The following is a 13,334-nucleotide window of genomic DNA, read 5'->3' on the forward strand; positions in this document are numbered from 1 at the left end:
TAAGGTAAGAGAAAGCCAGTGTCCTAAAATGGAAAGCTTTGGCTCTCCCTTGATTTATTTATTTATTTATTTATTTATTTATTTATTTATTTATTTATTTATTTATTTATTTAATGTATATGAGTACCATTGCTCTCTCCAGACACACCAGAAGAGGGCATCAGATCCCATTACAGATGGTTGTGAGCCACCATGTAGTTTCTGGGACTTGAATTCAGACCGCTGGAAGAGCAGTCAGTGCTCTTAACCTCTGAGCCATCTCTCCAGCCCGAGTTACAAGTTATACTAAAGGCTATAGGGGAAGACCAGTTCTAAACTATAACTTAGTGCATTTCCCTTTATAGTCAAAAGTAATATGGAGGCGTTAATATAAGTTTTTGCTAAAGACCTCTTTTTTCCTAGTAGGTGTGGTGCTTTCAGAAGAAACAAACAGATCTTCTTATTGCCTTTTATAAGGACAGAATTACAAAGTTAGAAGCAGCTGTGAAGGAGGCCCAGGAAATGGCGGCCAGCCAGAACAAGTAAGCACTAAGTTACATCTCCAGCTAGCACCTTTTCTTTCTTTGAGTAAAGCTGTAGACCTTTCCAGATGTAAGCACTGAACGTGGCCCTCTGTGTGTTCATATTGTCGTAGGGAAGTCAGGGGTGAAAGTTTTGGTTGCTCTCCTTGGTCTCTCTTATTTTCTCATTCTTCACTCCATGGACTCTCCTCACTGTATGGCATTTCTCTTTTACTTCACTATATCCAAAATCATCTCTTCAGTGAAATAAGATACAGCTGACTCATACAGATAACACTGAAATATAACATGCACTTTGGAAATCTTAAGCTAAAAGACAAAATCTTTGATGCTGGAGAGGTGGCTCAGCGGTTAAGAGCACTGGCTGCTTTCCCAGAAGACCCAAGTTCAAATCTCAGCACCCACTTGGTGGCTCACAACTACCTGTGACTCCAGGTCCAGGGGATCTGAGCACCCTTACATAGATATACATACAAACAAAATACCAATGTACATAAAATAAAATGCTAATGAAAAAACTAGAATCCTCGTTGGAAACTTAAATTGTTTATTTAATGTTTATTTATGGATGTGTGTTGTCCTTTGACCTCTGCATACCTCTGCCAGGTCAGGGGACAACTCAGGTTTTCTCCTTTCTCTATGTGGGTTCAGGGAATTGAACTCAAGTCATCAGATCTGGTACAAGGCCTTTCTCCACCGAGCCTTCTCAAAGGCCTAGTTGTCGGAAACTTTTACACATCAGTAGTTCAAGATTGTGTGTGAACAAGAAGTGGAATTCTATGCAAAACCCCCTGAAGTCATACCAAATACCTGCTTATTTTGTTCACTTGTTTTTACCATCAAACCCTGCCATTTTCTCCCTGAGTCACCAGATCCTTGATGAAAGCTCCTTGTATAGCTGCAAAAACCTCTCAGTAAGCAGTAACTAAGATGTTGATAATAGTAATAATTTTTATCATAGTGACCTGGACCTGATTGTTTCCATCTTTTGCCTAGAGAGCTATCAGCCTTAAGAAAGGAGAATGGAGAACTGAAGAAAATTCTAGACATCCTAAAGGTGAATGAAATAGATTTTATTTTATTTTTTACATGTTTTGGTTTTGGTTTCTAGAGATCAAATTCCAGGTCTTTCACATGCTCGATAAATGACCAGTTACTGAGCCACATCCCCAGTGTTCTCACTGTGTAGTCCAGGCTGGCTTCAGACTCAGAATCCTCTGTCCCAGTCTCCTGTGGTCCAGGACTACCACCCTATCACCATCCCCAGTTGAAGGAGACTCTTCATTATTATTTTACTTGCTACCTTGTCCCTTTCTAGATGGCTACATAGAACAGTGCTTCCCAGAAGGATATAGAAGACTTTGGAGGGTTGAAAGCATCAATAGTTAGCACATTTTGACCATTCTGAGATGTCAGCGAGTCGTGCTATTACTGATGAGAATCCCTCATTAAGAAATGTATTTCACCTTAACATTTCTTTTGAAGAAGTCCAGAATACCTCAAGATCTTTTCCTTGTTTGTTTGTTTGAGATTGAGTCTAGAATACCCTCAGCTTTGAACTCTTTTTTTCAAGGCCTGTTTAATATTATTGCTGGTGTATGTATGTGTGTAAGATGTATGATGTGTATGTGATGTGTGCATGAGTGCAGTTGTCTGTCAGAGGGTACCTTTAAGGAAGCAGTTTCTCTTTCCACGGTAGGAATGAGAGATCAATGCAGTCAGGTCTAGCAGGCGTTTTTCCCAACTGAGCCCTCTTACTGAGCTGGCTAGCCTGGACTCCTGAGTTTCTTGCCTCCCTTCCTCAGTACTGAGACTACATGTATGTGCTGTATGCCTAGCTCCCCGGTATGAGTTTACAAAAAGAAACGAAATTTTTATTCTCTCAAAGCTAATAATTTTCTAAGGAAACAGTTTTTTGTCCTTCTGTTGGCAGCCTTAGCTAAGGGAGTTTGCAGGTAAATTATCTAACAAATCAGTCTAAAATGTACTAATTAGAACCCTTAATTATAGCTTCCCTTACTTCATTTTCCACCTACAGGGATCTCCAAGCTGCTACTATGGAAGCAGGTGGGTTTCTAACACACTAGCCCTCTATCTTGAAATCTTCTGATTTGTTCTCCAAAACATTTCCAGTTTTATAATTGTATATAAGTATATGATGATATGCCACATGTGTACTGTATGTAATGAACAATTTATGATATCTGGCATTTCTCTCTTCTTAACCCTTAGCCATTTTCTTCTGTTGGGAAGCTTTTGGCTAGTTTTTCTTGATTCCTAGTTGTGTGACTCCATGATGGATAAAATGGTTAATGAATTGATCATTTACTTTCCTGAGTCTCTGACAGAAGTGAAATATTTTTGTCTTATTTTTTGTGGTACTGGGGGCTAGGGTCTTGCAAGTACTTTGCCACTGAGCTAGTGTACTCAAGAGCACCCCCTATTTTATGGAGAGGGGACTCTCACTATGTAGCCCTAGCCATCCTGGAACTTATGGAGATCTGGAGTGCTGGGATTAAAGGTACATACCACCATGGCTCCTCACCCCACCCTTCCAGTCCTCTTTTTACTAAACAGCCTCACAAAGTTACCTAGTTTGGTTTTGAACTAGTGATCTTGACTCAGCGTCCTAAGTAACTAGAATTACATGTGCCACCATGCTCAGCTCTGAAGTGAAATATTGATTGTAATGCCCACCCTTGATTATTGTCTTATACATTTCTACTAATCCTTCAAGAATCCAACATATATTACTTTCTCCATAATGACTTTATCAAATGGAGTTGGAATTTGTTCATTCAATAAATATTCATTCAGCAATACTACTAAGTACTGTGACTGTGCACAACAGCAGACAGACAGTCTGTGCCCTACCAACTACTAAATATTTTTAATGGTGAATGTATTAAAAAGACATAGCACTCCTGAAGTTACAGAGGTTACTATCAGTATTTCAATTTTTTTATTTTTATATATGCATTATAATACACAACCATTGTTGTGCTTGGATTTGCTTGGTTTTTCCTTTGTGGTCCTGGCAAGTCAAATCTCAAGGCTTACTAAGGAAGCACTCTACCACTGGATGGTATCTATCCAGGCCTGAGTCTTACCTTCTCTCTTAGTAGCCTGTGAATCACTCATAGCTAATTGTTTTAGTCTTAAGGTATAGAACATAGATATGTTTGTTGAATGGCTAGCTAGCTGGCTGGATGAATGGATGAATGGATGGATGAATGAATGAATGAATGAATGAATGAGTAGATGTAAAGTTGAGAAATTTGGTAAGATGCTAGTGTAAGAAGGAAGAAAGAAAAGACTCCAGAATTAGTCTATGAGAAAGTAGAGGAAGGTTCCACTGGGGAAATGGAGAGTAAAGGGGCCTCACAAGGTCCCTTGACTTCTGAATGCTGTGGCAATGGCTTTACTGCAGTGGAGGAAGTACTCTATGCTTAGAGGAGAAGCTGCTGTTCCATTCTTTCTTTCTTTTCTAGACATAGATGCTCAGAAATGAACTGGGGTCCCTGCTCTAACCACTCAGCCTTTTCTCCAGCTTCAAAGCTACTGTTTTTATAATCAATGACTGATTGACTCTCTAGTGTGACCTCTAATTCTGATCCATGCGATCAAAGCTGCCTTCTTTTTGTTTTCTTGTAGGTTAACCACACCTCGACCCGTGGGTATTACTTCCCCATCACAGTCAGGTGAAAAACAAAAACTAATTCTTTCCAGATATCTGTGTGAGACGAGTAAATATCTTTTCCTCATATGGAAGTTGTTTTTTTCCTCAGAGACTATAACATGATTTTGCTAACTTTACATGATATAGCCAGATAACCGCTCAAAGCAAATTAGCCAGATGAGGCAGAGTATATACTAACGGCAATTTTCCCTACACTTTGTGCTCTTTCAGTTGCTCCACGACCCAGTTCCCACCATAGCAGCCAAGTAGTCAGGTGAGTAGAAAGCCTATTATTGAACATTGTAACTGTTAACAAAGTTGGAAGATGAATGAGGTGGCTCGAAGTGGAACTGAAGAGAATTACTGCCAAGTCAATGTAACACCCATTTTTGTGTTTGTTTTTGTTTTGTTTGCATTCTTGTTTTGTCTCATTTTATGTAGTCGCTCTTCTTCTATGGAGTCCATCCCTTACACAGTGGCTGGCATGGGTCACGTGGAACAGGTAAGTAATGATCATATTATTTTTCTATATTAAGGTTTCTAATGCTTACTAAAAGCAAGGCTGTAATTCAATAATCTTACATTTATATTGGTTTTGGCACATCTTTTCATGCCATATGGAGCCTATTTTGGATACTCAATATTAGAAAATGACACAGAATTAACAGTGGTGACTGTAGTGTAAGTGTTCAAGAATTGAATGCACAGTATCTGCCACAGGCATTTTTGAAGTAAAAGAGCATAGGTCCCTCTTAAGACCAATTCACACAATGTGAGAGAATAATACATGTGTGAATGAATTGTTACTGAGAAACAATGGGGAGCTGGGAATATAGAAAACCAGGGTAGAGTCATTAATGGTCATTATTTTTCTGTCAGGGAAGCAGAGGTCTGCACGTAAGGAGCACTCCTGGAGACTCTTACACTGGTGAGAGAGGGTAGGGGAAGTATCTGAAGTCTGTATGTTCTGCCAGATACCAGAAATTTCTAGTGTCCTATGCATAATATAATGCTGTTTTAATTTTTTCCTGAAAAGAAAATGATTCCAGGTAGTCAACCATGGATTACAGTTTTTCAAGTAATGTTTTTTGTTTTTTGTTTTTTCTGAAACAGGGAGGGAGAAAATAAAAAGTTGACGATAGCCATTGAAAACCTGATCAAAGGCATGGCTCAGTGGGTAACAGCCTTCTAATCCAAGTCTGGTTCCCCCAACAAACAGAAAGATGGAGAGATGGCTCAGTGGTTAAGAGCACTGGCTGTTCTTCCAGAGGATCCAGATTCAATTCCCAGCACCCACATGGCAGCTCACAACTGTCTGTAACTCCTGTTCCAGGGCAACCAACATCTTCACACAGACATACATGCAGGCAAAAAGACCAATGCCCATAAAATAAAAATAAATAAATAATTTTTAAAAAGATGGAAGGAGAGAAACAACTAAAAAGTTTTCTGGTCTTCACATGTGTACCATAGCACAACAGTCTCTCAGTCTCCCTCTCCCTCTCTCCCTCTCCCTCCCCCACTCCCCCTCCCCCTCCCCCTCCCCCATCCTTCTACCTCTCTACCTCTCTCTGTCTCTATCTTTCTCTACCTCTACTTAAAAAAAAACAAAAACAAAAACAAAAAAACCCAAAAACCTCTGATCAGAATAACTTAAGCAGTTTGAATTTTCAAAATTGCCACAAGATGGCAGTAGAAATTAAGTCTAAAAGGAAAGCTAACAAACTGAATGTCTTCTGTACGATGTGATTTATTTCTGCTTTCCTGCACCATGACACACATGTGAAGGTCAGGAAAAACTGTGGAGTCACTTCTCTCCGTCCACGTTTGTGTGGGTTCCAGGGATCAAACTCAGGCCATTCGGTTTGAGCAAGTGCTTTACTACTCAGCCATCTCACTAGCACATAAAGTAGCAGCTTATAACCTGAAAGGTGTTTGCTTGTTTTCTTACTCTGCATTAAAGGTAAAACATGGGCTTTGTTTGTAGTAACAATGTTTTTAAAGTCTTGTTTTGTCTGTTACTAGTGCAGCCACTAGGGTTTTCTTGTTTGCTTTCTTCATGGAAGGCCCTGTGTATAATGGGCTGGGGATTGAATCTGGGGACTCAAGCATACTCCCACTGAGATAAATTCACAGTCTTTTTCTTCTTTCCTTCCTCCCTTCTCTCTTTCCTTGCTTGCTTTCTGCTTTCCTTCATTTTTTTCTTCTTTTCAATCAGTGCTGGAGATCAAATGCATACTCAGCAAATGTCTACCACTGTGCTCTATTCCCAGCTTGTTTTGATTTTATGTAAATTTTTCTTCTAACTTAGTATGTGTACACATGACTGCATACCAAACCATGGCATCTATGTGGACGTAAGAAGACAACTTTGTGGAGCTGGTTCTCTTCCTCCCTTAGGTGGTTTCTAGGGGTTGGATCTGGGTCTCCAGCTTACGTAGCATTAGCTCTGATTTTCTGCTTTTTAATTGGAAACTTTAACACATTTATAATTGCTCTAATTGCTAATAAGAAAAAACTGCCATTTTGCTATTTCTTTTATAAATGTCATCATTTTGTTGTTAATTCCTTTATTACTGCCTTCCTTTGTGTTAAGTTGATTGTTTTCTAGTGTAGCACTTTAGATCTCATTATGTCCTTTACCATATTCAAAACTGTTTTGAGATTACAGCTAACATAATTTATAAAAACCTGGTTTAAGTTAGTACCACATTTAACATCAATACTTACCAAAATGTCATAGTTTTGTTAAATTATATACTCAGCAACACAAATTTTAAGTTACTGCATTATACAATTGTCTTTTAAATCTGATGGGGAGAAGCTACCAAGAAAAATGCACTTAAACTGTCTTTTGTTGTATTTACCTATATAATTACCTTTTCTGCATTTGAGTTACTAATTAGTGTCCTTTCATTTCAGCCTGAAAGACTCCATTTAGTATTTCTTATAAGGCAAGTTTGAGAGTGATAAGTTCACTGTCTAAATTTTTGTTTATATAGGAATATTTTAATTCCTCCTTCAGTTTTGAAAGATCGTATTATTGGATATAAGTTTCCTTCTGGTTGATAATCTTTGGGAACTTGGAGTGTTCTCTAGTCCCTGGTGTGTCTGATGAGAAAGTCAACGCTAATCTTGCTGAGTATTATTTGTGATGAGTGACTTCTCTCTTGCTACTTTTAAGACTCTTTGCCAGGGAGAGGGCACGTGGCCCAGCTGGTAGAATGCATAGGTGACATAAAGCCATGACTTGATCACCAGTAAAGTGGATTTTTGTCTTTTATGTAGTCCAGAGGTTAACTTTGGATATCTTCCTCAATTACTACCCGCCTCACTTTAAAACATGATTATTAGCTGGGTATGCTAGCACACACCTTTAATCCCAGCACTTTGAGGCAGAGGCAGGTTGATTTCTGAGTTCCAGGCCAGCCTGATCTACATAGAATTCCAGGATAACCAAAGATACATAGAAAGACTCTGTCTCAACACCTGCCCCCAAGGAAAATGTTTTAATTACGTTTACTAATTTATTTAGTGTGTATATGTATGTGGGTACAAATGAGCCACAGTGTCCGTGTAGAAGTCAAAGGACAACTTTTTTTTTTTTAAAGATTTACTTATTTATTATATGTAAGTACACTGTGGCTGTCTTCAGACACTCCAGAAGAGGGAGTCAGATCTTGTTACAGATGGCTGTGAGCCACCATGTGGTTGCTGGGATTTGAACTCTGGACCTTCGGAAGAACAGTCGGGTGCTCTTACCCACTGAGCCATCTCACCAGCCCCCAAAGGACAACTTTTGAGAACTGGTTCTCTCCTTCTACCATGTGGGTTCTGGGGATTTGACTCCAATCATCAGAGTTGGTACCAAGTGCTTTACCCATTGAGCCATCTTACCAGCCCAGTCACCTTAATTCCTTCCTTCCTTCCTTCCTTCCTTCCTTCCTTCCTTCCTTCCTTCCTTCCTTCCTTCCTTCCTTTTCTTCCCCTCTCTCTTTCTTTCTTCCTCCTCCTTTTTTTTTTTTTTGAAACAGGGTTTTACTATGTATCCTGGAACATACTCTATAGACCAGACTGGCCTCAAACTCCAAAGATCCACCTGCCTCTGCCTCCCCAGCACTGTGATCAAAGTATTCACTACCATGCCCAAATTTTTAAAAATTTATTTGATAATTTCCTACTTATGAAAATACTTGTGTATCTTGATCATACATATGTATCTACCCTCAATCACCTCACTCCTTCCTCCCACTTTCATGTTCTTTTTAAAAATACATATAACCAAGCTGATGAGATGACTCAGCAGATAAGAGCACTGACTGCTCTTCCAAAGGTCCTGAGTTCAAATCCCAGCAACCACATGGTGGCTCACAAACACCCATAATGAGATCTGATGCCCTCTTCTGGTATTTCTGAAGAGAGCTACAGTGTATTTATGTATAATAATAAATCTTTAAAAAATACATATAATCCACTGGGTCCAATTAGCCCTGCCAATATGAACATAGGCAACCTACCTGCCATATCCCCAAAGAAAAATAATGCCCCTTCAATTGCCAAGAACTCCTCAGCTGGGATGACGTTTCCTAGTCCTTCCCACTCCCTGTCCATAGTGGAGTTGTTTACAGGTATCATCCTGTTCAGGTAACCATTGCTGTTGGAAGTTGATAAATGCAACACAACAGCATGTCCTCCCCACTCTCAGGGTCTTAGATTTTTTCATTCCATCTTCCTTAGTGTTTCCTGAACCTTGTGCAGCTCCATTTTAATTTGTTAGACAAGGTCTCTCATTTAAGCTTGCCATTTCTGCTAGACTGCCTGGTTCAAAATCCTAGGGATCCAACTATCTCTCGTCCCCTCCAGTGACAGGGTTACAAGCTCACACTACAATGCCATGCCTGGGATGGGTCCTGGGGTTCCAAACCCAGGTCCTCAAGTTTACATAGCAAGCCCTTTACTAGCTGAGCCATCCCTCCTCCCCTACCTCCACAGTACTAGTTCTTTCTTGTATAATTTTCTTTCTTGATTGGATAAAGCACTATTCTCATCCTTTCTTTTAGCATGTTAATATAAGGGAGGAGTGGGGCAGAAGGGACTCTAGTGCTAGAGCACACATGTGGCAGGCAGAGGACAACGGTTGGGAGCCAGTTCTCTCTTTCTCTCTTTCTCTCTCATGGGTTCTTTGGATCAGACCCAGGCATTTAGGCCCTCAGGTTTGTGTAGCGAAGCAAATATTCTTAAGGGCTGAACAGTTCACCAAGCCATTTTTGGTGCTTTAGACATAATTTACTTGCCTTCTTTAAATGTATTTTAAAAGGGTGTTTAGATCTTTGTAAAATTCAGTGCTGGATTATTTTTTCTTTATATGTGCCATAGTCTTTTCTTTATATGTCACATGACTTGCATACTTTGGCACTTAGTCATCTAATTGACAACTGTTCTTTGAGGTCTTCCATTTGTATAGCCTCAGGGTTCGTTCACGGTGAGAGCTTAGGCCTTTCCAACTGTCTCCTGCGTTTGTGCACAGTCCTGAGTCTAGATCCTGGACGTGTTAGGACGTCTCAGAGTTCTCACACATCTCGCCCCCCAGTTTTCCTCTATGTCTTTCAGTCTGTTATTTGCCCCAGCTGATATATTCTCAAGCAGCCAAAGCAAGTGCCTCTAATCGTTGAGTTTGACTCTCCAACACACATGTGAAGTCCAGGTACAGTGGCAGTGTCAGCATCAGAGAGGTAGGGATAAGAGGATTCCCTGAAGTGCTGTTTGGCTGTCTAGATGAACAGAACTAATGAGCTCCCAATTCTATAGAACCAACCTGTCCCAAAAAATAAGGTACTGGGCTGGAGAGATGGCTCAGCACCCACAACAGCTCCTCACAACTGCCTATGACTCCAGCTCTGGGGATCCCATGACTTGGGCACATATTCTCATATGCACACATATACCTAATTTAAAACAAACCTTTAAAAAAAAAAGTACTAGCTAGGTGTTATGGCACATACCTTTAATCCAACCATTTGGCAGGCAAAGTAGGTGGATCCCTGTGAATCTAGATCAGCCAGGCTACATAGTGAGACCTTGCTTTTAAAAGTGTACAGAGCAATAGAAGATACCTGACATCAACTTGGCATCCACATATGTGTGCATACACATGCACACCATACAACACATGCACAGAGATGGCAGCTTTGAAGAACTCCAACCCCAGTCCTTCCCTCTAGTGACTATCAAACCTGTTTTATACATGATTATGGCCTGTTGGTTTTCAAAGCTACCATGAAGCCAGAGGAGACATGACTACAGTTGAAAGGTTATAGTGTTTGCTATAGGTGTGTGAGTTCTACTCACATTCACTGTCAGTTTTGTTTTTGTTTTTCTTCATTCTCCAGACTGCCACCAGATGTTTATAATTTCAGGACCCTGAAAGGAGACTCTGACTGCTTTCGCAAGCTTCCTCCTGGCCTTTGATGCTGGGCGCCATTTTTGGAGCTCTGATTCTCTCTTTTCACTGATGTCTCTCCTTCAGCTCCACTTTTCAGTACCATCTTAGAGAGAAAGCTGAAGTATACTCACATTGATACACATCAGACAGCGACAGGCCCTGTCCTCCCAACTCAAGAAACTGAACAGAGCACCGTGAAGGGTGCTTACAAGCCTTTACCCTAGAACATATGTGGAAAATCTTTGGCCCCATTTCTCTTGTCCTAGCCCCTGAATCCCTTCTGCATTATCTCACTGGTTCATATTTATGCTTTCCAGAAACCCCTTCTCCAGCTTCAACTCATAGCCTCTCTTACAGGTAAGTAACATTGCACTTCATTTTCTGTTTTGTTTTGGAGGCAGAGTCTCATGTAGCTCATACTGACCTCAAATTGCCTCTGGACTCTGGATGGATCCTCCTGCCTCTGCCTCCCTCCCAAGTTCTGGGGTCACACAGGTGAGCACAACCATGCCTAGTTTTCTTGTCCTTTTCTGGGGATGTACTCTCAAAATGTCCGCCAGAATTCCTAGGGTTTCTTGCCCAATGGCCTATATTACTGTCATTCATAATCTGTAGTTTTTTGAATAGAGTAGTACTGTGTATAATAGCAATCAGATTATTTTCATCTCAGTTGTAGGCAGGATTTTCTCTCTTCTCTGGCCTAAAGGCTTACTTCTTACATGCTCTTTTACCTTTATCTTTCCTTTCCTCTACTGAGTTTACCTTGGTTATTGTTGGTTGGTTGATTAGTTTTTTAGACAAGTCTTGGTCTGTCATTCTATCTTGGCACTCAGCCTGGACTTGCACTTGATTCAGTCCTCCTGTGTCTGTGGATCACCACCCCTGGGATTACAGTTGGGCTGGTGCAATTCTAGCTTTGCTGATGCTTTTATTTCCATTCCGTAGACCTTCGTCTGCCTCCTCCGGACAGGGGGTTTCTTTTAGGCCATTCTTCAGTGGGGATTCAGGCCACACAAGAGTCCTCACTCCCAACAATTCTGGTAAGTTAATATTCTCAAGTTTTCTTTACAATGAAGGGAATGGTCTGAATTTTGCCTGACTAGTTCAAACCTCTTACCAGTTGAATCCTATTATGCACAGATTGTCCTGCAGGAATAGCCTGGCTCCCCGTCCCCACCTCCACAATCTAGACATCACACCCAGGACCAGGGCCTTGTGAAAAGTGTTTACTAACCACAAATTAGGTTTCCTGAGCCAGGTCTTGTTGTGCGGGTCAGATAGCCTTCAAACATCTATGAAGTCCAGGCGTACCTCAAACTTGTGATCATCCTGCAGCTACTTCTCAAGTGTTTAACTACAAGCATATACTACAAGGTCTGGCTTTTTCTACATCTCATGTTGGGATTTGGTGAGAGGGCAGCAGGTAGAGGCTTTCTGCCAAGCCTCGTGACAGTTTGATCCCTAGGACTCAGAGGTGTGAAAATTGCATAATGGAAGGAAGAAAAGCAGCTCTTGAAAGTTGTCCTTGAACATCATATGAGTATATGGCACGGGGACACACACACACACAAGTAATAAATGTTTAAAAAAATAAGCTGTGGATGTTTAGATCCCACACTGAACATGCGGGTGTTTGGTTCCAATGGTTGTAAAAAACAGTATGTTTTTTAAAGTACCTCTGTCACCAGCCCTGTTGTCACCTTCAATGCTCACTCAAATATTTATCTTGCCTTTTTCAACTTATAATTAAACTTAAGTTTCAGACTGTTCTGTCCCCATACCATCATTTATAGCCACACTGGCATCAAAAAGAACAGACACCATTACCCATTGCTCACATGCTTTTTTGAGACAAGGTTTCAAATAGCCCAGCCTGGCCTGGAATTCCCATTGTAACTGAGCTGGTCTTCCAAGTGCAGGGTTACAGGTGTGCACCTTTTTAAAAAGGGTCTTTCCATTTAGCTAAGGCTGGTTTTGAACTGTCTATGGCCATAATTCTTCTGCCTCTGCTTTATAGGTGTTGGAACTATAGGCAGGCACCACTGTGACAAGCTGTCTTTCCCTTTCGAAGTAGTAGTCTTTGTTTTAGAGCTTCCTAAGTATCATAGTACCAATGATACTATGGTCCTCAGTAACATGGCTGAGACACTGAGTAAGTTAAATGACAGTTCTCTCCTCCCCTTCAGGTCGGAGGGAAAGCAGAACCACACCAGAGAGTCTTCCTGGTTTCCAACTTCCAGTCCTACAGGTGAGGTCTGACAGTAACTTAGTTTTGCTTTTCGGTTGGGGGGGGGAACGATGCAATTTTGTTTTGTTTGTTTGGTTTTTCAAGACAAGGTTTCTCTGTCTGGAACTCACTTTGTAGATCTGGCTGGCCTTGAACTCAGAGATCTGCCTGCCTCCTGAGTGCTGGGATCAATGGTGTGAGTTACCACTACCCAAGTAGTTTGGTGTCTTGTTTTGTTTTGTCTTAGGCACTGGGAACCTTGCGCATTGTAGGCTAGTACTCTCCCAGCTACCTGTCTCCCTAGACCTCTTTCATTTGAAGTCAGATCTTAGTGAGTTGCCCAGGCTGGCCATGGACTTAGCATGTTCTTCTAAGTCTCCCACACAGCAGTGCGCACAGCCTGCTCTATGAGCTCTGGCAATGAAGATTCCTTCTCAATGGAATGTATCTTTTGCACAAACTAGG

At 40.9% G+C, this 13,334-nt stretch overlaps 1 protein-coding gene across 4 annotated transcripts in view; it reads left to right on the top strand.

Annotated features, from left to right (window-relative positions):
• The window catches only part of Rnf212b (ring finger protein 212B), a 70,770-nt gene that overhangs the window by 54,367 nt on the left and 3,069 nt on the right, over positions 1-13,334 (top strand). For 3 of the 4 annotated variants that reach the window (XM_011245289.3, XM_006519865.3, NM_001370899.1), the window contains 10 exons: positions 406-521; positions 1,518-1,578; positions 2,560-2,588; positions 4,176-4,222; positions 4,432-4,474; positions 4,642-4,702; positions 5,080-5,128; positions 10,960-10,999; positions 11,588-11,682; positions 12,829-12,890. In XM_011245289.3, coding sequence (XP_011243591.1) covers positions 406-521; positions 1,518-1,578; positions 2,560-2,588; positions 4,176-4,222; positions 4,432-4,474; positions 4,642-4,702; positions 5,080-5,128; positions 10,960-10,999; positions 11,588-11,682; positions 12,829-12,890 — 603 coding nt within the window. The remainder of the gene's footprint in view (positions 1-405; positions 522-1,517; positions 1,579-2,559; positions 2,589-4,175; positions 4,223-4,431; positions 4,475-4,641; positions 4,703-5,079; positions 5,129-10,959; positions 11,000-11,587; positions 11,683-12,828; positions 12,891-13,334) is intronic. The other variant, XM_006519867.3, reaches the window with a different exon arrangement.

This window comes from Mus musculus, chromosome 14 (assembly GCF_000001635.26).
Source record: "Mus musculus strain C57BL/6J chromosome 14, GRCm38.p6 C57BL/6J".
Taxonomy (NCBI): Eukaryota; Metazoa; Chordata; class Mammalia; order Rodentia; family Muridae; genus Mus; species Mus musculus.